The 24,221-nt window shown below is 39.1% G+C and overlaps 1 protein-coding gene across 8 annotated transcripts; it reads left to right on the forward strand.

Moving 5' to 3' along the window:
* Nucleotides 1-2,833: 2,833 nt before the first annotated feature.
* C9orf72 (C9orf72-SMCR8 complex subunit) lies at nucleotides 2,834-22,589 on the forward strand. Of its 8 annotated transcripts, XR_012621551.1 has the most exons (12): nucleotides 3,146-3,699; nucleotides 4,366-4,865; nucleotides 8,087-8,146; nucleotides 9,070-9,165; nucleotides 9,811-9,875; nucleotides 11,940-12,012; nucleotides 15,657-15,773; nucleotides 16,496-16,731; nucleotides 16,986-17,050; nucleotides 17,239-17,296; nucleotides 17,796-17,905; nucleotides 17,988-18,052. XR_012621551.1 is itself a non-coding variant. In XM_074811934.1 (11 exons), exons 2-11 carry the CDS (start codon nucleotides 4,422-4,424, stop codon nucleotides 18,172-18,174), a joined length of 1,446 nt encoding a protein of 481 aa, XP_074668035.1. In that variant the 5' UTR covers nucleotides 2,834-3,120; nucleotides 4,366-4,421; the 3' UTR covers nucleotides 18,175-22,589. The 8 variants fall into 8 exon arrangements, 6 of the variants coding, with proteins under 6 accessions (XP_074668035.1, XP_074668039.1, XP_074668040.1 ...); XM_074811934.1 differs by lacking the exons at nucleotides 3,146-3,699; nucleotides 16,986-17,050 and adding an exon at nucleotides 2,834-3,120 and having other exon boundaries at nucleotides 17,988-22,589; XM_074811933.1 differs by lacking the exon at nucleotides 16,986-17,050 and having other exon boundaries at nucleotides 3,148-3,699; nucleotides 17,988-22,589.
* Nucleotides 22,590-24,221: the final 1,632 nt, after the last annotated feature.

Below are 24,221 nucleotides of genomic sequence, written 5' to 3' on the forward strand. Positions count from 1 at the left end.
CAAATCACCTTTTCCATGTGTAAAAGGATCATGAAAAAAGTCATGCGAGTCCTCTTAGGATAATACCTCAGTGCTCAAAAATTCTGGATCCTTAACTTCCATTTACAAATTGTTAATGTCCACTGAGTGGCTCTAGAATTGCAGGCTGCTTTCTGTCACAGTAATTGATGGGTCGCTACACTGCCATGTTTGTGCATTTAGTGATCTGTGAAGTATTAACATGACAAAGACAGCAGCCTGGGATAGCACCACTCAGATACAAACAACTGCTTGGGTGCAGTCTGAATCCATATTAGAAGTTGTGTGGAATTAATTTATATTCACAGGTCAAGCTCAAATTTGCATGGGCCCTAGCACTCACTAAAGCCAGTGTTTCTAAGATCAAGTTAAAACTAGTAACAAGAGACTCCATAAATATGACCGTGCAAGTATACTTCACTGGTTTTAACACAGATGTGAAACTACAGCCTTAAACCATCAACCAGAGATACTGCGGAAAGCCCCACCTTTCCCCTCTTGGAGGAATGAATAGCTGGGGATAGAAGAGTGCAAGCTTTGTTTTTAAGAGCTAATTCTGGCTTTATGTTGCTTGTATGTACATAAAGCATAACCTTAGCACCAATTTCTGCACCACCACCACCAAGCATTCCTACTTCTTGCAACCTCAATCAACCTTTCCCATTTGATCTCATTTACCCTGTGTATTAATTTTGCAGCAATCTGATCTGGCTGGAAAACATTAAGTATATTACTGTCAAATTAGCTCTCTTCAAGATCAGATTTTTGCAGTGGTGCAAACTTGTATTGGCCTGAGTGCATGCATAGTTTCAGTGCAGCAGGGTTGCTAGGTAATACCTTGTGTTTCCATTGCCATTCTTCACCAGGCTGAGCAGCTGAATTCCACTACATTTTGTTTCATCCCTTTCCCTGTTTGCCTATGTACTCCCTTATTTTAAAGCATGACATCAGTTATGGTGATGATTCAGGATGCCATACTAAAAACATAAATAAATAAAATTGAAATGTGTTTTTGCTTGAGCTCAGAGCCTGAGCTCATTCTCACCTTCTCTGTTACACTCTCTCCAATTAATTTCTTTGCAGACGTGCAGCATTAGGCTTCATAGCCAGATGTATTCTCTCTCAGGGGAAAAAAGAAATCTGCTTATGCTGCAGCCTGTCACTTCTCTGATGTGTCCACAAAAGGCACCTGCAAAAATAGTTAGTCTCTTCAAATCATATCCAATGGGATTGTTACTCTTTCTTCTGCATGAAGAAAGTATGAAAAACTGAAGGAAAAAAAATAAAGACAATGACCAATATTGCTACAATAGGCAGAAATTTCATTCTGCCAATAATATAGCTGCAGCAATTAAGAGATTAATCTATTATTTTAAGAAAAAAAGTAAGGATTTGTAATTCTTTGCATATAACATGGTGATTTGCTTTTAAACATAGAATTCTCAAAGCAGTTTCTAATGGGAAAATTGATGCAGCAATACCAAGTGTCTTATGCAAGGCTCCATGACAATTCTGTGACAAAATAAAAGCTACTTCCCCATCCCTGAAGCTCAATTTTCTTACACCATTACTTATGTAATATCAATGCACTTTTTGTATGGAAGAGTGTCCACAACTACATGAAAAGCAGTTTACATTCATTTATCTTCACTGTTCAAATGCAAACTAAATGCACACTAAATGCACAAAACCTGGGTTTTTTTTTATAAACTGCATAGATTTACATTTAGATAAAAGTAGTGAAATTCCAGAGTTTGATGCCAAACCTCTGAATTCAGCAAATTAAATATCAGCAACTTTTAAAACTAGAGTTTAATTCTGCTGCTCCTCCCAGCTCTTGTATAATCATTACATAAATTTTGTGTGGTCATTTATTGTTACTGGAGCTCTGCTTTACAGAAGCTAAAACTGGAGTCCAATACACAGACCTAAGTCATTTTATGTTCAGTGTCTGTCTCATTAATAAAAGTAATCAAAAAAGCACATTTTAGCTGGCTGAAGACATTTTTCGATGTGAAGCTATTCAACTGCCTAACATTCAAGGCATTGTGAGGAAGGTGATTTTTGTGGTTAAACTGGAAGGATATCACTCAAAAAAACCGAGACATCAGGTCTGTTGTGCCTTGTCCATGTGCCTGTTAAAACTGCTTGACACCACTCTTCAGGGTACAGCTGAGGGGAGGGAGCCTGCCGGACTAGAGATGTGTTGTTACATCAGCGGGGTCTTTTTCATTTTTAGGCTGTAAATAAATAAATGCCTCTCACACCTAAGTGACTATGGTGATTATGGAAATGTTCAAGGCCAAGCTGGATGGGGCTTTGAGCAACCTGATGAAGTGGAAGATGGGGGCTGGAACTATATGATCTTTAGTGTCCTTTCCAACCCAAACCATTATAAGATTCTGTAATTTTCATCCAGACTGGATTGCACAATAGGATATAAAGGTACTTACTGTATACCTGTAAAACTAAATGAAGCTCCAACAAGGGCACCTTCACTGTTTTGCCTACAGTATGTTTGTATACTAACCTAATTCTGTCCTTACTAACTTCCTACTTTAAGCTTAAAAGCCCGTCCCTCAAATGACGCACCCGGCAGAAGGGAGTTTCCCCAGCTACCCTGCAGCTGCGGCAGCTCCTCGCTTCCTTCACAAGCTGCATTTGGTTTTCGGGCCGGCCCTGGGGCCGGTTTGGGGTTGCTCACTCCCACAGAGTGCCCTGCCTTAGGCTCGCTACTCCTCCCAGGGCGCACCAGCACCGCTCTCCCCGCCGCCGCGCGGAGGCAGTCCTCACAGCACCGACGCGTTCCTGGGCCGGCCGCGCCGCCGGCCGCCATTTTTCCTCCGCCGCCCGTGAGGTAACACCGCCTCCCTGCTGCCGCTGCTGCCGTTAACCAAGACGGCCCTGCCAGGCGCGCGGGCAGCTCAGCTCAGCTCAGCTCAGCTCAGCACCCGCCGGGGCCCCCATCCCGGCAGTTCCCCGGTAGCACCGACCACCGCGGCCGCCGGCGCTGCGCCTGCGCGGTAGCGCCGCTGAGGCCTGCCGCCTTGTGGGCAGGCGGGAGGGGAGCGGCGCATGCGCGGTGCGGCGGCTGGTGCGCAGGTGAGGGGGGCGCGGGGCCGGGGCGACGGGGGGGGGGGAGGTTGCACTTTCCCCCTCGGGGGCTGCTGCCGTCCCCTCCTGTTTGCGGAGGGAAGGAGCCGGGCCTTCTCGTAGCTCGCCTTCCCTGGAGATGGGTCTTTTCCGAAGTTCAGACCAGACCTGGAGGGTGCGAAACGGGCCTGATCCAGGCTGGGAGCGCGGTGGTTCGGCCTCCAGACCGTCGCCGTGTGCGGCAGCTGCCGTGGTGGGGGGTGGGAGGCTTTTCTGAGGAGGCTGTGGTGAGAGGAAGCCTCTCGTCAGGCCGTGAGCGTCAGGAGGCAGGGGTGACTGGTGCTGCCGTTCGTCTTCCCTGAAAACCGTGAAGTCACGTAGAGAGCGCCGGACGGCCTTGGCTTCGCCGCTGCCGTCTGGGCTGGTCACCGCGGGCAGGGCTCGGCCGAGCGGCGGTGCTTTTATTGATCTGCCCAGGTGAGGGAGTGCACCCGGGCGATCTTACTAGGGACGCTCGCCAGGAAAGAAAAAAGTTCAGATACGTGAAACGAAACGGTGCCAGAAGTCTGGCGGGTTACAGCTGTGCCGGTGAGACGGGTGTTCCTGCTCCTTGGGGAGCGGCGCGGGGCGGGGTCTCCTCTGCTGTCATGTGCAGTGCTGCAGGCTGAGAGGAAAGGAAAGCCGAGTCCTGGGTCATGCGACATTTCATCGAGATAAATGCATTTTAGCTGTTATGGCTTTCCATCCTGTGTTGGATTTGCTCGTGAAACTTTTTTATTTAATGTGTTCCTGTGACTCGCATAACTCTTAGGGAAGATGAAACTTCCTCTTATATTCTGCAGCTTCCCATCAAAATGGGGAAGCTGTAGAGCTCTTGGAAGCTGCTAGGGAAAATGTTTAAAGATTTGTATCTACGCAAGATGAATTTTCCATCAGTACGTTCTATAAAGTGCTGAGCATTTGTCTTGTATCACAACACCCTGCATGTCACCATGATGTAAAAGATGTATTTATCGTCTGTCAGTTTTCTTGCACAAGTTGAATACTGTGCATACTTCTGTAATGAGTAAAGGGTATTTGAGGTCTGACTTTTGTAAAGCATACCACTTCATTATGTGGAATGTATGCATATACACTTCTTTCTTGAATGAAGTCTACTATGGGGTAGAAGTCAGGTTGTCTCTTGAAGTCTTATTTGGAAACAAAAGAAAATGAGATAATAATGAGTGCATCTCTAATTTTGTTTTTTTCTAGGAAAATTTTTTTAGGTAATGTAAGCATTTCAGTTTTAAAAGAGAGAGGAAGCGGGCATGTCAGCTCTTTGTCCACCACCGTCCCCTGCAGTTGCTAAAACAGAGATCTCTTTGAATGGCGAGTCACCTTTATTAGCTGCCACTTTTGCTTACTGGGACAATATTCTTGGCCCCCGAGTGCGGCACATCTGGGCCCCAAAGACAGAACAGGTACTTCTCACTGATGGTGAAATAACTTTTCTTGCTAACCACACCCTGAATGGAGAAATACTTCGGAATGCAGAAAGCGGTGCAATAGATGTGAAGTTCTTCGTCTTGGCAGAAAAAAGGGTAATCATTGTGTCATTAATCTTTGATGGAAATTGGAATGGAGACAGAAGCACATATGGACTATCAATTATACTTCCACAAAGTGAACTTGGCTTCTACCTGCCGCTTCACAGAGTGTGCGTGGATAGGTTAACACATATTATAAGGAAAGGAAGAATATGGATGCATAAGGTAGGTTTATTGTCCATTACTAAAACCAGTTGTCCAAGTTGTCTTGAGCAAAAGCAAGAATAAAATTCTGGAACACCCACTGTGTAGCAATCCAGACACAAAAACTCAGAGGAAGCTGACCTCTCTACAAGTGTACAGTTTTGAAGGTTAAAAGTTACAAATATGTCAGCAAATTCAAGGCTGGGGTTTTTAGCCACATGACATATCCTGGTAATACTACCATAACCCATACCAGGCTATCTAGCTGAAATAGGTATCCTGCACAGGTTTTTCATCCTCTGAATTTGATCTAAATTGTTACTTTTAATTATGTTAATTAGTGTATTTAAACTAGGTAGGATTGTAAATTTACTGTGTTTCAAATCGTTGTTTTCACTGTTGAGGTCCAGAAAAGGGAACTGATACAATTAATATTGTCATTGTTGTTAACGGTTTTGTTTTTCAAAAAAAAAGGGTATCAACAAACAGTTGGGCAGGTGTTAAATTGTGTAAAACTAATGGAAGAACCACAAAAATACATCTATTTTAGTCCAAATATTTCTACTTCTGAAATTCAAAAAGGAAAATATGCTAAATTTTTCTGAAGAATTGCAGCTCTTACCTTTTTGGTACATTATGGGTATTTTCTTATTAAGTGAAAATTGTTATGTATTTTTGTTTAAAATAAATAACATTCTAATAATAAAAATTAATATCTCTGTCGTCTTCATGGAGTACAAGTTGTCTTGGAGCAGTAGATTGCATGTCAGATATACTGTGTGTGGTGATGCATGTTTGTCTGATAAAGTTTTTGTTCCTCTTCTGTTTTAGGACCTCTAGTCAACATACTTTAAACTTTCTTTTTGAGTGCTCTTATGTGAGTTTATTAAGATTCCAGAAATAATAAGCTGTTGTAAATTTTTGTGGTGGTGTTTTGTTACTGCTACACGAGCAAACTCCATTGATTTCTGCTGTATTGCCTGATGATGGCCAGTAGTGTTTTCTGTCACATTGTCTCTTGATACTCCTGGGGTTTATTTTTCAGAGGAAGGCTAGGACATAAAGTTCATTTTCAGTAGAGTAGAAACACATGTTTTCATTCCTGATCTAGTCTTCTAAAAGTTGCTGGATGTTAGTGTTTTTGACATAAGTGAATGCTATCTCATGTTCTTGATCACATTACTTCTCTGTCATTTAGTGTCCTCTGTACTGACTTTTAATGTGAGTGGTTAAATAGAATTGTCCATCATTCTTAACTATAGTACATCTTACCTCTTTTTGGACATTGATTCATATCAGTATGTTTCCATAGCTGAAATAGCCTTCAAGTGTCATTAAAAATTACAAAAGAAAAGTTTTCTACTAGTTTTCTCAGAAAGTTGTCATTAAGTTCTTCATTCTTTTTCAGATGTTCTTGAAGCAGATAAGTCAACTGGGTTAGCTGCGACAGTGACACAGTCTGAAATAGATATTTATTGTCTCTCTTTTCTTTCTTCTCTTTTCTCTTTTTTTTCTTTTCTTCTTTTGGAGGAAGATCCAAGTACAAAATAGATGACAGATCAGATTTGATCAGAACCAAGGAGGCACTCCACAAAATAATCTTGCTAGGTTGAAGGCAAGTTCTCTTCCGTTCAGCAACTGTGTAATGTAGTAAACTTCATTAGAACTGCATATATCTGCAGTTCTGCAGCCTTACGTAGAAGAGAGAAAACTGCTTTGAAAATGTAGATTAAAATTTAGACTTGAGTTGTAGCTTGATAGTATTGAAATAAAATAGGCTCATTTTGTAGTTTGCATTTTGAGGCAGTTCAGCAGCTATGCCTACAACAGAACGAAAAATGTTGAAGTCATTATCTGAAACAAACTATGCATCTGTTCTGGAATTTCTGATGGTTGTGGTTATGAGCTCTCATGAGTTTTGTGTAGAGCCAGACAACATTTCCAGCTAGACTTTAGAACAGAAGAAACCTTCTGAACTCAAGGACTAGCAGAAACATGGAACAGTGTTCAGACTGGCAAAGAAAGACAAGCAACTCCAAGCAAGTCATCTATGTGGGATTAGAAACCCCTTTTATCTACTTCAATTTTATGTTCCAGTTGTTTAATAATTTTGAGCAGTTAAATTTCTAAGAAGTGGCTTACACCATTTATTCAGCCTTCTCTTCATGAAGACTGACTTCTTTTAAAGCAAAGGATCCTCATTCTCAAGGATGTCTTCACTGACACTGAACTCAAGGGTAGGGGTGCCCTGAAGAAATCTGCCACATTCCAGTAGTTTTTCACAGATGTTTCTTTTAGATAGTTAGACAAGTTTTATTACTGTTTTAGGGCAGGTTACTGTAGCTTGTTCCCTATTCACCCGCTCAAAAAAAGGTAAACTCTTTTCCACTTGATGAACTTGGATTAGTCCAGTCACAGGAAACTAATGAATAACCAGTAAATTCAATAACCTGTCAGATTCTAGCAGAAGATATTATTAGTTCTCACAGCATCTTCCATTTTTGCTTATGGTATTGATTGTTCCAGTGATTAATGCCAAATTCTCTTTGTGAAAAATAACTTGATTCCATTGTAAGTTGTATTTTGAATGCAGTTTGCTACTCAGCTGCTGATGAGTCTGTTTTGACAACTTTGTCCAGTCTCTTGTACATTGTGTTTTATGTATTTTTAGGTTCATGTCTCCTGTACTTGGTTATAAAACAACGTTTTGAAGACTTGTCAGTGTCTCAAGATGTGGGGGAAAAAAAAAAAAGTCCTGTTTCTCCTACCCTCCCCAAACAAATAATTTTTCTCATTCTGGAGGTCTGATTTTTCTCTTGCTGCATCAGGAACCATCAATCTGTACCTTATGCATTTGAAAATAAAAACCCATCCATAAAGTGGATTTCTGCACCATAATCTGATCATTTGGCATTTTCTTGATCTGTAATGAAGAAACTTAAATGTTTTGTCATTGTCATCACACCCTCCCTTTGCTGCTACTCCTGCCCGAACATGTGAGAGGTTTGGTGGGGGGCAAAGCAGGAGCATTGATCTGTTTAAAATCACATCACTTCCTGCTAATGTCAACTCAAAAAAAGCAAAACAAAAAAAAAAAACAAAAACAAAAACCCCATGAACATCAAAATTTGACTCTAAGAAGCATGACTCCACAGGAAAGAAACTGTACCATTTGACTGTTATGTGCATACATATATAAACAAATACCAGAGCGTTTATGTTTAACTGCTTCTCTTGCTCAGGAGAGGCAAGAACATTTCCAGAAGATTGTCTTGGAAGGCACGGAGAGAATGGAGGATCAGGTAAGGGCCACCTGGTTGATGCGTATGACACACCATCACAAAACTATTTCACTGCATCTGGTGACTGTAGAAGTTGGTGCTGCTTCATATTTTTGGGATTCAGGAAGATACTTTGGACTGGCTGCTGACCTGCCATGCACAGGAGGCAAAGTTTCTGAAGATAGGACGATGGAAGCTGTGAACAAATTGAAGGAAAATGTATTTCATCACTTTATGGGTAAAGTGGAAATCTATGAAGAATATTACCTTTCAGAAAAGGAAAGTCATTTACTTGAACTTGAAGCTCTGTAAAGGTAGTAGGTTCCATAGATTCATGCTCGCCTCCTGTCAAGGATGGTTTTTCACTAGGTCATTACCTTTTCAAGTTACAGAGACGTACGGAGTCTGTCATGTTGACATGTGGTTGGAGACCTAATGGATAAGACTGTGAAAACAATTTGATATCTGAAACTGTAAATATGAAATTGTGGCTTCAGTTTCTTGTGATACGTAAAACAGATAAGTAATTTTGTATGTTAATAACTAATATGCCTTGTTTTGGTTTCCTGTAGTTGTTAAAACATCAGACTTGGATTTAAAACGCTTAACAGTAGTTGCAAATAATATGGTATGATCAGATTATCTCAATCTAAATACTTCTTGTTTAGGCCAGTCAAACTGATTGTGAAAATTAGCACAGGACCCTGGAAATCCATTTTAGACATGATGTTGAGAAGCAAAATCTGTTTTCAGTTCATAATTATTGATGCGCAAAGCCCAAGAAGTCTGTGCGTGAATTTCTGCTCATACCAGACCTGCAAACAACACTTACCAACAGTAGGAAGTTAAAGATGTTTTGCATGTAATATTGCAAGTTCATGTTAGTAGTAACTCCTAATACTGCATAATGTGCTTTTACTTCAAGCATTTTATTTATTGCACAGGGTCAGAGCATCATTCCAATGCTGACAGGAGAAGTCATTCCTGTAATGGAACTCCTTTCATCTATGAAATCACACAGTGTTCCAGAAGAAATAGATGTAAGTCCTTGTGTTCCTTGCATTCTAAATAAAAAAGTGGCTTTGGCACTCTGGTTTGGTCCTCTGTTTGGCAGACAAAAATCCCACAGTAGTCATAAATTCTTGTACACTTCAGTTGTTTCAATCAAGTTCTCCTAAGTGGTGAAGGGAATAGTTTAATATAATTTTTAGTTTGGAAAATATAACAGTACTAGTAGTGGTTTTTATGGTCAGCACTTAGCAAAATTGACTGCATAGGATGATACCGTTTTTAAGAGTGGAGTGGAAGGAATATTTGATGCAAAACGAAAGGAATGGGGAGGTAAATGGTTTTAATGATACCTGTTTCAGTGTGGTTTAGTGTTCTCATAGAAGTAGGTGTGATCTCACATGCACTAATTTAAACTATTCTGGACAAGATTATCGAAAAAAACATTGGGATGAATCTGACTTGTGACTGGTGAAGAATATTTAATAATCAAGTGACTCATCTTCAGAATTGTTTGGCTGAAGTCAGAAGGTCTTTTTAAGGTTGTGCTTTTGGGCAGCCTTACACCTTAAATAGTTCCCAAACAGTTCCCACCTGTCATTAAAACCAAAAATCAGTAATTTGGAAGGTGTTGCAGATCCTTGTCTAACCTTTGTTTATATTTACTTGCATTTCAGATAAGTGACACAGTGCTAAATGATGATGACATTGGGGATAGTTGCCATGAAGGCTTTCTTCTCAAGTATGAATTTCAGTTTTGATTTATGCTGTGGTAAAATGTTTTGAACTTGTGTGTGCATATATATATAAAAGTATGTGCATGTGAACATGTATTAGATTAGCTTTCTTTGTAGGAGTGGGGAGAATGACATGTATTTGGCTTTTTTTGATTTTTGTCTAAAAAATTCTGTAGAAGTTGCCATCTTCTTAGAAGAATGGCTCTGGGCTAATAGCTGTATCTCTATAGACTGCATTGTCACAGAGTCATTTGCTTGATAATAGAATTCCTATCAAATACAGTTTTTCTTTGATACTTAAGTTCAATTTTATGAGGCTATAAGTCAAAGTCTTACATTTTTATGAAATACCAAAAAAACCTGGGGTTGTGTTTATTGCATAAGCCATGAATAAGAGTCATTAATGGTATGGCATAGAGAACGCTTATTATTAAATTGTGTATTTCTCTTTGTTGTTTTTTTGTTTTGTTTTTAATGTATAAGAGAAAGTAGTCACACTCGAGAGCAACTTGGTCTCTTCTTGTGGGAAAGCATATTTCATACATTTTAATTGATGTTCTGTTAACTTTCAGAACATCTCTGGTGTAACTGCATTCATTTATGTAGTGCTTAGTGCCATCTATTTATACAGCATCACATACACTTCCTGTACTACAGAAATTCCTGTGTTAATTTAACTAATTCTTCACAATAATGTAGTATTTAGTTCCGTAAAGAATTTGGGAAATAATGAAGTGAATGTCATGGAATGGCTTATTGTAAACAACTAGAGCCATTGATCCTACAATGATGAGCTATTCACATACCAGATGCAGATTTATTGGGCAGGTAGTAGACTGTAGGATGTCAGTTATCTCCTCTTGACGCTTCTTTTCCCTGGAAATTTTGTCTTGAAAAGAAAAGAATAACTTCGCCATTTGTGTAAAGGGTCTAAATGTCTGGTTTTTAGCTTATCTGCAAAGTTTATCAGCTCAGCTAGGTTCCACTTTCAAGTCTTAAATATAGTGTTGTATGGATTTATACATGTAATTGAATAAAAATTGTATTAAACTAAATAAACTACCATATCAACAAAACCAACTTCTAAAATAAGCAGTCACGCTTTCTTAGTAACTTCTAAATTATACTGAACATCTATTTCTGCCCCAAAGGAAGAATTCATAAGAATTCAGATGGCCTTAAATTTAACTCCTAGAATATACTTGATAAGATAAATAGTAGCAGGTCCAATATAAAGTCCACCTGTAGATTTCGGAGCCTGAGTGTAGCTATTATAATCCTTACCAGTTAGAGGTGTTTATTAGAACTGGTTAATCACATACAATGCATCTTTCAGTAAGATAGCATAAATGTACTTTTGTATATTCACAGATATTGGAGAAAGTTTTTTAATACTGTTTAGACTTTCTAGGGTATCTAGACTTTTTGAAACTTTGGGCCAAGTGTTGGTTTGAGAAAGTGCGGGGGGAAAGCGCAGGATGAGGAAGTTTGTTAAAGACAAGTTAAGAGTTGTGAAGGTTAGTCCAGATATATTTACTGCAGCCTCCAAACTAAATCAGATCTGTGCTGCTGGCAAGTCAGAAGACAAGATCACTCATGTTCTAGCATGCCTGTATGTATTCTGAGGGACTCAAATAGAATAGTTTACCTGCCAAGTCTCCCAAAACTGGCTTCTGATCCACAGTTTCAGAAAAGGAGGATGACCATGAAATAGATCTTTTGTCAAGATGCTTTCAAATCCTTCATTATTAATGTCTTCTGTTACTTTAGACAAATTATTTTATACAGATTCTGTAATACAGTTAGATAGTAGCAGTAGACAATTTTTGTTTGGTCTGTAAGTGGTGTTTGGAGGTTCTGAGTGGCAGTCTTTTTATTCATCAAAATGAAAATGTAGATATTGTCAAACTTTTTGATATCAGCAGTATCCTACACACAGCTGTGTGAGGTCCTTTAGGTATGGGCCTATATTTATGCTAGGAGCACTTCATTTTTCTTGTGAAGATGATAATTGTTTTATTTGAAAAGTCTGATTAAATGTATTAACCTATGTTTGTTTTTATTTGCAGTGCAATTAGTTCACACCTACAGACCTGTGGATGTTCTGTAGTTGTAGGAAGCAGCGCAGAAAAAGTTAATAAGGTAATGCACTTTCTAATAAACCAAACTTAAATGTTGATTATTAGGAGTGTTAGATGTTATCTGAAACAAGGTTTATCTATAAACGTACTTGAGGTTGAAGAAGGAAGGAATACTGTTTATCTGGGTATCTTACTTCAGCTGGTTGGTCAAGCAGTTGATAATTCTGTCTGAAAATTGCCTTATCAGTTGTATTCTGTCAACTATAAGAAAACCAATGGATTTAATGTAATTGATACTGTATCATTTAATTGATACTGTAGGACCCCCTAAGGGAGGCCTACAAGAAAGCCAGAGAGGGACTTTTTACAAGGGCATGTAGTGATAGGCCAAGAGGTAACGGTTTTAAACTGGAAGAGTGTAGACTTAGATTAGATATAAAGAAGTTCTCCACTGTGAGGGTGGTGAGACACTGTCACAGGTTGCCCAGAGAGGCTGTGGCTGCCCCCTCCCTGGAATGGTTCAAGGCCAGGTTGAACGGGGCTTTGAGCAACCTGGTCTAGTGGAAGGTGTCCCTGCCTGCGGCAGTGGGGTTGGAACTAGATGATCTTTAAGGTCCCTTCCAACCCAAACCATTCTATGATTCTAAGATAAACAAGTAGTAAATGAGTCTGAGCTTTTAAAATTACGTTTGCTAGCAAAAGTATATAAATTGAAGATTTCTGAACTGGCTTGCCCAGTTCAGCTATATCAGTGAGTATTATCTGTGTACTCTTGAAGTAATTTGAATCTGCATAATTACTCTTACGCTGGGAATAAATGTACTTCTGCATCATGAACTGCTTGTGTTTCATGGAACATCCAAGATATTGAGTCTGTAGTCACAAACACACGTTGAAGCAGGCAAGTTTACTGGGACCTTAAACCATTCCAGCAATTCCAGCATTTTTTTCTTTGTAGCTGTGTTTGTGTTGACTTCATCTTCAGTCTATTTAAAACTTGATTGGTAAATAAGTGCACAGTTTAACTGGTAGATCTTAAATTAGGTTTGACTCAGCTTTTCAGAAGAACCAGAAAGAGGCAAAGTAGAGATACAAACCCCTAAAACTGAGGCCTGTAACAACAAAACACTCAGTGTGTCATACTTGCTGGAGCACATCAGTAGGGATGATGTTTAGGAGCTTTCAAGTCCAGAGACAGTAAGCAGCATTAGCTGTACCTCTTCACAGGGCAGAGTATATGCATCATTATGGTCTATTTGGGAGGAAAAAAAGTCACTCTTAGCTGTCATTTCAGAACAAGAAAATAATTACATTTTTGTGGTAGACATTTTTTCCCATGTTATTTTTAACTCTCTTGTAAGCTTGTTATTGAAATACTTAATTTGAACCAATATAAAGCTATCACCTGTACTGCTTTTACTCTAATATTTTAGTATAAATGGAGACTTTCCTGATGCTTATTTTAAGCTTACTCAATATGTGGAGGAAAAATCAAATGAAGATGTTTTCCTTATTCAGAATTCTCCCGGTACTTTTTTTGTATAAGGCTTTTTGATTATACCAAAATGCTAGTTTCAGATAAATTGAAAGCAGTTCTTGGAAGAAACACACTTGTGTTTACTGTCCATTAAATTATTTTTTAAAGCATGTTTCTTTTTAGCATAGTGCAGTGCATCAGTGTTTTGTTCAGAGAGATTTCCCTTTGACTTGCATTTAAGTAGGCTGTTACCCCATCCCTTCTAATAAAAACACTGAAGTTAATTTTCTGTTAGGATATTCAGAGACAAATCGTGAAGAAAGTGTTTTCTTTGTGAGAAAATGTATTTCACTAAATCAATTGCCTCTACATTCGTGGCTGAATCTCTTAATAAACCTCTTTGATTCAGAATATCCCTGCAACTGGGAATGAAAATAAGGTTTTCATAAAATTGTGCAGTCCTAGAGCCTTCAGGTATTAGGTGCCACTGCACTTAATGAGTATACCAATACCTGCTGTGAGGGTAAGGCTCTGTGTAGTTATGTAGCATTATAACTTTTCAATTTACACTGGGGCCTCTGGGCCATTCAATAACAATAGTCCCATGTCTCGAGACCATGACAAAATTGCTACAGTGGTGCATGTGGAGAAGCAGTATATTCAGATAACTTCATTTTCTGATAGGGAATGTTTTTGTATATTGGGCTTTTCTGTCTGATTATGTTTTTAATTGTGATTATTGAACTCTGGTTTATTTTGTAAGACTAAAACCTTCCTTTGAGGAAAAACTCATTTTAATTTTCAAAGTTGATGCCCTTTTTGATATACATATAAATGTATCTGCGTTTATTGCTTCAATGTGAAATAAAAATTAAGAACAGTGGGCCTGCTGAATATATTATATGTTAATTGTAGACTATACATATTATATATTTTATGGTATGTATGTCTCCTTGCTGCAGTGAAATGTAATAATCTTCTTTTTAAAAAAATCAAGGCACCTTTAGCAAACCTGTGGTTTGAAATAAGCAGTTCATGATGCTTTATAAAAATTGGGGGATTTGTGTGTATTGGCAGTGATGCACCTCTGATCAAATGAACAGTAAATTCTGATACTCAGTCACAACCAACAGGGGATGCAGAGAAGAGGAAATTCTCAGTTCTTAGCTGAAATCAGTTAGTATGTATTGTTTCGGGGGTGTAAGATTTGCACATGATTAAGTTAGCATAATAGAGGAAATGTTAAAGGCTTAAGTGATTGTAAAAAGCTTAACGTTTATGGTTCATAAAATAATTAATTAAAAGGCTTTAAGGTCTAAATGGTAATAAGCGTGTGAAATGTATTGATAAGCTAGACACTATAGGAAAAAAACAGTCTAGAGGAATGTGAGGGTAAAATTCCATAAATTCTACACGAGTTCTTATCAGCAGTGTGCTCTTTGTGTCATGGTGCAACTGTTCTGAAGTACTTGCTTTCTTTATGGCATACTTTAGCTTTCCTTAAAGTAAAAAAACACGTATTGCATCTTGCTGAAGTGACAAAAAGCATTAGTCAGAAACTATGTTGTCATTGTTTTAGGTACTGCATAAACACATTGTGCAACGATAGAGCCTTCTCAAACACCTTACAAACACAGGTAGGACACCACAGGTTAAGACTGAAAGGTTAGCACAATGGAATACCTGTTTGTATTTGGAGATGATTACTTGTAGCTGTAACAGCAAAGAAGTTTGAAAACGGATAATGAAGTAGCTTTGTTGCTTTTAATGGAGAGTTTGAGGAAATTACAGAGGAAATAAACATGGATACTTATTTAGGAAATTGTCTGATTGGAGACAATAGCTGCTGTTTCAATATGGAATGAATAAAATAAGAGGCTTAAAAGAGTAGGAAAGTAATCACAGTAACTCATGTTTATGTAAGAGGAAGAGGAAGCAGAAGGCAAAAGTGATTTGTCCTACATACTTGGCTTAAAAACAAACTTTGCCAGAAAGTGTTGGATTTTTCCTTCATTTGACAAGAAGTTGGAGTAATATGACTTACAGTTTAATAATTTAAGCATGTCACTATTCTGTGACCTTGATAACGTTTTGGCTTTTCTAATATGCATGATGAACTTTTTGTTCATCATTTGAAATGCCTGATACATTCTAGTCAGAAATTGCATTTGAAGATCAGTTCATTCCTTACCTTTTCATGTTTTTCAAAACTGTTCTTTTTAATGCAGATTGTGAGAACATTGTGTCTGTTTCTTACACCATCAGAACGGAAGTGTTCCAGACTCTGTAGAAATGAGTCTTCTTTCAAATACGAGTCAGGACTTTTTGTTCAAGGCTTACTCAAAGTAAGTATGCTTAATAAAGTTCTATTTTTTTGAGGTTCAAGAACATTCTTCAACGTATGTGTATGCATGTGCATAAGATGTGCACACGTATACACATGTTCATGTTCAAAGAAATATGTCATCTTCCCTTTATTCCTTTCTGGTGCTGTAGCTTTCTTGTAACTATCTGCATGTTAAAATGCCAAGCCTGTCTTTTCTCTGACACATCTGTTTCTTGAGTATTGTCCAGAATTGTTCCTATACTTTGAGATACAATAATAATACTCTTTTGCTTACTTGGACATAGAATCTCAAAAGGCGTTTTTGTGTTGTACCAAAACCAAAATAAGAGCAGTCCATCAGTCTGACAGTTTCCAGATCTTTTAAAAGGGCTGTAGCAATGGGTGAAGATGAATAGAAAAATAATGCTTCTTGCTCTAGCAAGCAGTCTAAACTTACCAGATAAATATAATAGTGTAATGTTAATGGGCTCATGAACCAGATGTTGCAATACTGTAATACAGAGGTTACCTCAGTACCTGTTTTCACTGTTATTTTAAGGGAATTATACAGTATGGAGGGCTTTTTACTGGGCTACAATCACCAGTTCTCTCAAACAAAACATATCTAAACAAATGGGATATAAAATTTAGGCATGATGCTTTAATATGTTTTGTTCCAATATAGATTTGTTTTTTTTAAAAAAAAAGTAACTAGAAGAATAATTTTTTTCACTGAAACAGGATGCAACAGGAAGCTTTGTGTTGCCCTTCCGTCAAGTAATGTATGCCCCATATCCTACTACACATATAGATGTAGATGTCAATACAGTGAAGCAGATGCCCCCTTGTCATGAACACATCTATAACCAACGACGATATATGAGATCTGAGCTGACAGCATTTTGGAGAGCTAATTCAGATGAAGAAATGTCTCAAGATCGTATTATCCACACAGATGAGAGTTTCACACCTGATTTGTATGTACTCTTCTCTCACATCTCTCAAAGTTATTTGATTTGGGACAAAAGAGTAAAGTAGTACAAAGTGTACTTTCTAATAAAGTACATAAGAGTTTTTTTGCTTTTAAGAAGCTCCTTCAGCTCTGGTAGTTGCATTAATTTTGAAGGAATTTACTAGTTCCGTCAGTTCTCTTGTGTTAAATATTACTGAAATTCCTTTTCAGTGATACTTCTGACCATGTTATGTTGATTTTGTTGCTTGTTTTAATTAGGGGTATTACAGAACTAAGTGTATTTGACAGATCCCGATGACTTTCCTGGGTTTAATTCATTTCATGTAAGAGTTTTGCTTTAAAATTCTATATTACCCTTAAAAATAGTGAGTTTATAATTCACTAAAATTTTGAATTCACTTTTAATTTCTGCCAGATCGTAAACATTAATGTTGTGCTGTGCACAACTGCTGGACAGTTAGTGTCCTTTCATGGCACTACCTCACAATTTTGTTCATTTTCTTTTCCATAGAAATGTCTTTCAAGATATCCTGCATCGAGATACACTAGTAAAAGCCTTCCTGGATCAGGTAATTGTTGCTTTTTCAGAAAGAACAAGAGCTAAAGGCCCTAGTAACAGATAATTTCACATAAATAGATAATTTGTTGGCTTAGTAGCTCTTTCTCATACTAGTGCTGTGATTCTTCTCTGAATAACTAGAGAGAAAAATACCTGTGCTATTTGTAGAATTAGTATAATACTGAAACTTCTTCTCTACTTATGAAAAACAATGCACATTTTCTATTTCTGTGCAACAGTGTCTACAATTGCAGTATTGAGAAAGCTACCTGACTGGAATTAATTTCACATCAAACAGAACTGTAAAACAGCTTAATTTATTGAATCTGTGGAGCTAGAAAACTTATGAATGAATGTTGACTATATCTACAAATCTGCTGTTAATGTGCCTGGTTTGCTATAATTAAGGATAGGTTACATGTGTATGCAATGTTTCTTTATATTTCATGTTCCTAAAATTATTCTTGAATTTCAGCATCTACTTAATTTTCTGGTATAATTTTTAACAGATCTTTCATCTGAAGCCTGGCTTGTCTCTAAGGAGTACCTTCCTTGCACAATTTCTGCTAGTCCTTCACAGAAAAGCCTTAACTTTAATAAAATACATAGAGGATGACACGTAAGTGAACAGATAGTAGAAAGAAGGCTTTGAGAAAGTTTCTCTGTTCTGTTTTACAACACCATTTTTTATTTTCTTGCAGGCAAAAAGGAAAAAAACCTTTTAAGTCTCTTCGTAGCTTAAAAATAGATCTTGACTTAACAGCAGAGGGCGATCTTAACATAATAATGGCTTTGGCTGAGAAGATTAAACCAGGTCTACATTCCTTTATCTTTGGGAGGCCATTCTACACTAGTGTACAAGAACGTGACATGCTCATGACGTTTTAAAGTTCTCCACTGCTAATGTGTAATATTGCAGTCTTGCATGGCAGGAAGAAAAATTTGTCAGTATGACCACCACACTTGTGACACTCATTGACTTGATTGAGGATGAAGCATTAAGAGCACAGTAACACTGCAGTCTGTTCAAAGCAGGAGGGAGTCTTGTTAGCGGGGAATATCAACTTAGCTAGATGAGCATGATTTTAATGAATCCATCTCTTCTGTGTGCTTTTCTAAACAGTAAATGTTGCCAGAAGTTCCTTTGCCATATGGGCTTATGAGATAAATTTGAACATGTTTTAGTGTACGATGATTGGAAGTATTTTATTTCCACAGGGACTTCCTTCAGGTCTGTGTCAGTTTTTCTCTGTTCTGCTGCATCAGTATTTTTTAGTGTTTCCACAGAAAACAGTATATCACAGAATCATAGAATGTCTTGGGTTGAAAGGGACATTAAAGATCATCCAGTCCCAACCCCACTGCCACAGGCAGGGACACCTTCCACTAGACCAGGTTGCTCAAAGCCCCATTCAGCCTGGCTTTGAACACTTCCAGGGAGGGGGACAGCCACAGTCCCCCTGGGCAACCTGTTCAGTGTGTCACCACCCTCACAGTAAAGAACTTCTTCCTTATATCTAATACATAACTCAGTGTAGCTAATCTAATATAACTCGATGTAACTCCATCTAATCTTGCTTATGTCTAATTAGAGAGGATATATATCCTCTGTAATCTTGGAGGTTTTGGAAGAGGAGCCTTCCAAGAGTTTGGAAGAGTTTTTAAAAGTTTTTGTTCTTATGTATGTGGTGCAAATCTGAAATATATCTTCCCTCATCTCCCTTTTTAACACTACTGGCTCCTTCATTTAGAACATTTAAAGGTGTTTGGGATTTTTAATGTACTACAAAGTGCTATTTTTGTGTGCAAATTGTTGACTATTAGCAGCTTAAATAGCAGCACTCTGCACGTGTGAGCTGGGTCATTATTTAAGCAACTTTGTGCATGTAAGTGCCAACCAGGATACTCTGCCACATACTGTTGGGCCATCCTGCAGTGAACTCTTCAGTGATCCAGCATAACTGAGCTGTCTCAAAACACAAACCAGAAAACCTGTGTCATTCAGCAGCGGTTGTCAGTCTTTCTGTCTGTAAACTGCTGCTGTTTTTTCCATTGTCAGTTAGAATAAGGTTCAGATTAAAGTATTAGACCTTACCAAAGAACATCCAAGTGATAGCCAAACTGAAAGATAAGATAGTATTTTTTTTACATTGTCATGAATATATTTAATAATCCTTAATTCAGAGATGAGCACAGCTGTAAACAATGTGATTAGCATTTTACTAAGTGGATTCTAGTCAATAATCTTGCCAATCTTTTGAGTTCATCTTAGCAAATCTCCAACTTTGCTTTGCTTGAAAATAAAACCATGATTTCTATCTGTATGCCTCAACCTTTCTTTTTCAGTAGCATGTAGGAGTGGTGTGATGTCACGTTAATCCAGATCGATTTTTTTGAGTTGTGACACATGGTTGGGTGTGTTACATTAACAGTGGTACATTTGTACTACATGTTGTTGTATGTCTTCTCTTTTTGGACAAACACAGGAATATATTTATGCCATGTTTTAGCGTAGCCACATAACTCAATATTCATTGTGAAAAAGCTGCACTTGTGATTGGAGAAGCCACGGCTGCTTTATTGATTAAATTTTGTTTATAACACTCCTTGGCAAACAGGTTTCTATTTTCAACACAGCTTTTTATTATGTCTTTCATGCAGCGAGACATAAAGGTTGACAGAAGTTAGGATCACAGCTTTTCCTGAAATGTCCACTCAGATTTTAGAAGGAATAATTTTCTTTATTTAGATGCCCAGAATTCCCTTACATTTCCTGAAAGACAACGATTCACAAATATTCAGAGCTTCTGAAAGATGTGGAATTAAGCTCCAGCTGCATACCATTTTTGTGAATGAACATCATTAGCATTACCTGGTTGAATAAGTAATTACATTTTGTTTGCTGTATGTGTATGTAGGACTCTTGCAGTGAGCTCAGTGCTTCATTAAAAGAACTTGTCAGAATTATGCTTTCATCATAGGATCATAGAATGATTAGAGTTGGAACAGACCTTACAGATCATCTGCCACAGGCAGGGACACCTTCCACTAGACCAGGTTGCCCAAAGCCCTGTCCAACCTGGCCTTGAACACTTCCAGGGAGGGGGCAGCCACAACCTCTCTGGGCAGCCTGTTCCAGTACCTCACCACTCTCACAGTAAAGAATTTCTTCCTTGCATCTAATCTAAATCTACCCTCTTTCAGTCTAAAACCATTACCCCCCATCCTATCACTACACTCCTTGATAAAGAGTCCCTCCCTACCTTTCCTGTAGCGCCCTTTAAGTACTGGCAGACCACTGACTTGCCTGTAGTTCTCCAGTTCTTCTTTTTTTCCGGTTTTAAAAATGGGGGGGTATGTTTCCCCTTTTTCAGTCAGTGGGAACTTCACTGGACTGCTACGACTTCTCAAATATGATGGATAGTGGCTTAGCCACTTCATCCACCAGTTCCCGCAGGACCCCTGGATTCATCTCATCAGGTCCCATGGACTTGTGCACCTTCAGGTTCCTTAGATGGTCTTGAACCCGATATCCTACAGTGGACAGTTCTTCCTTTTCCCAGTCTCTGCCTTTTGCCTTCTGCATCTTGGGTGGTATGGCTGGAGTGAAGACTGAGTCAAAAATGCCATTGAATACCTCAGCCTTCTCCATATCCTGCATAACCAGGTCTCCCATTTCCTTCCAGAGAGGACCCACAATTTCCCTAGTCTTCCTTTTATCACCAACGTACCTATAGAAGCTTTTCATATTGTCTTTGATGTCCCTGGCCAGATTTAAGTCTGTCAGGGGTTTGCACTTCCTAACCTAATCTTTGGCTGCTCAGACAGTTTCTCTGTATTCCTCCCAGGCTACCTGTCCTTGCTTCCACCCTCTGTAGGCTTCCTTTTGTGTTTGTGTTTGTCCAGGAGCTCCTTGTTCATCCATGCAGGGCTCCTGGCGGTCTTACCTGACTGTCAGGATGAATAGCTCCTGAGCTTGGAGGAGGTGATCCTTGAAGTTTAACCAGCTTTCTTGAGCGCCTCTTCCCTCCAGGGGAAGTATCCCATGCTACTCTGCCAAGCAGATCCCTGAAGACGCCAGAGTCTGCTCTCCTGAAGTCTGGGGTAGTGAGCTTGTTGTGCACCCTCCTTGCTGCCCTAAGGATCTTGAACGCCACCATTTCATCATCACTGCAGCCAAGGCTGCCCTTGAGCTTCACATTCCCCACCAGCCCCTCCTTCTTGGCGAGAACAAGATCCAGCATAACACCTCTCCTCATTGGCTCCTCTATCACTTGGAGAAGGAGGTTATCATCAGTGCATTCCTGGAACCTCCTGGATTGTTTATGCCCTGCAGTGTTGTCCCACTGACAGATATTGGGGTGATTGAAGTCCCCCATGAGGGCCAGGGCTTGTGAATGTGAGGCTGCTCCTATCTGTCTGTCGAGGGTCTCATCCGCTCGGTCTTCCTGGTCAGGTGGTCTGTAGCAGACCCCCACTATAATGTCACCTGTCCCTGTCCTCCTTTTAATCCTGACCCATAAGCACTCAGTGGCTCCTCATCCATCCCCAGGCAGAGCTCCATGCTCTCCAGCTGGTCACTGACACAGAAAGCAACACACACACCCCCCCCATCTCCCCTGCCTGTCGATCCTAAAGAGCCTGTATGCAAACTCCTTTGTGCTGCTCTTCAGGTGCTCTCCTGCTGACCTGTGACCCCTCTCCAGGCTCTGGGCATCTACTGGCACTGGCATCAAACTGGTAGGAGTGGGATGGATTGAGGTTCCCCTCCCCCCACAACTTTACTTTAAAGCCCTTTCACCAGCTTGAGTTACTTTACCAGACATGTTACTTGTGCTGAGATTCTGTTTGTCGTCTTAGCATTATTATTTCCTTTTGTTATTATTCAATTGATCCATTAGAAAAGAGCCTGATTGCACTAAGCTTTTACTCTCATGTCTAAGATTGTGAAAAAAATGTAATAAATGCTACTGAAACTTCTAATGTAGAAGTGTTAAAATCTAAAGAGCTTTAAATGTGCTGCTGAAATTAATCACTTCAGCTTGATAAGCATTGGAAACTTAACATTGACACTACTAATAGTAAAGCTCTTTTTGTTTACTGAAGATGTCACTTTCTGAAATTACTAAAAGCTGGAAACTTTCTCAGTTGCTACTTTTGTTGCACAACTGTCACAAGTGCACTATCACAAGTGCAGTACATATAGTGAAGTAAATTATTAAATGCATCTGCATGTTGTGTTGTAAATCTTGCTCAGGAAATGAAGTATTCTAATAAAATTCATGCACAATTTTTGACTTCAATTGCTGATGATTTTTTTCATAGGATTTCTGTTCTGTATCTGGTAGAATCATTATCTTTTATCCTTTGAAATAAAGAAAAAACCTTATTCCTTGTTAAATTAAAAATGCTGAGATGGTGAATCACAGACTGTCATTGATAGAAAGTCATATGTTACTTAGTTCCATTTCTGTTAAGGACTTACTCATTTCAAGCTGAGACTGGTGTGACTTGCTATGCCTCTGATATGCTCAAATAAGAATTTAGCTTCTATTTTTAAAAAGTTTTAATCCCATATGTGAGAATTCCTAAATGTTTTAAGGAGTTCACTTATATCTAGCAGTCAGTGAATACCTTTCTTCAGGATTTCAGTTTCTTACAGTTAAAATAACAGGGCAAGTTTATTTCTTTCAGTTGGATTTGAACAGGGAGTAGTGTTTCAGAGCATTTTTAGTAGCACAGTTTCCCTGATCTTGATTGCTGCCATGTCTTATTTGTTATGACTGCAGAGGATATTCCCAGCCTATATACCAGCATGGGTATTTTGGTAATGTTCTTATCCCTGAGCCACCAGTATGACACACCAGTACAGAGTGCCAGAACTTCTACTCTCCGTTCTCCACTGGGAAAAGGTGTTAGAAAAGATTTCTCTTCCTATTCTCAGATCTGTGAAGACAAAGCAAAGTTGTTCAAAATATGAGGGCTATCTCATACAGGCATGTTGCTCACATCTGTTGTCTAATCAGAGCCTACAAAGAATGCACTTTGTCCTCTCTTCAAGTTTACCTCTGTCCTGGCATAGAGCTGTGCCCTGACTGTTACACCTCCTACTTGGGCAAAACACCAAGGGAACTCCATAGCAGCATGTCCTTATTTACAAGGTGGTTCATGTGATACTTCGTTTAAAGGAAGTCATTATATTGCTTCTCAAAGCCATGCTGTTCATATGCATGTCCAGAGATTTCAAACACAGAAGACTTCAATTAAATTTCAGAAAAAATGACACAATCCTGACAATGACTACCAGGTAAGTCTGACTTCAGTTCTAACTAAAATAATAGAGCTACCCTGCAAGAACTTTTGACCTTTGATTAGCAAAGGGCAGATTTTCAAAGCAAAAGATAGTGGAAAGAGAATTTCCTACTTAAACGGCATGGAATGGGAACTGGTAACTTTTCCCTTCTTTTAGATGTTCCTATCTTATTGTCATATACATGACAGAGGTCCCTGACAACTGGAAAAGGGCCAAAAGACAATTGGGAACTGCAGGTTGCCCAGTTTCACTCAGGTACCTGGGAAAATCACAGCCTGTGTCCTCTTGGAGCACGTGTCTTGCCACATGAGGGAGAAGATGGTGATGGGGAACTGACAGCATGGCTTGACCAAGAGTGAATAATGCTTCACACACCTCATTGCTTTCTGTGATAAAATGACTGGATTTGTGGACATGGGGAAAACAGGGGATATCATTTACATTGACCTCAGCAACGTTTCCAGCACTCTTCCCACAACATCCTTGTAGCCAAGCTGAATGTTGAGGTCTGGGTGTGTGTCTCACCAGAGGGGTAAATACCTGGTTGGGCAGTTGGGCTCAGAGGTGGTGGTCACTGGACTGCTTGTAGACTGGTGCCCCATAGGGTCCCACAAGGTCTGCC

This window comes from Strix aluco, chromosome Z (genome assembly GCF_031877795.1).
Source record: "Strix aluco isolate bStrAlu1 chromosome Z, bStrAlu1.hap1, whole genome shotgun sequence".
NCBI classification, from domain to species: Eukaryota; Metazoa; Chordata; class Aves; order Strigiformes; family Strigidae; genus Strix; species Strix aluco.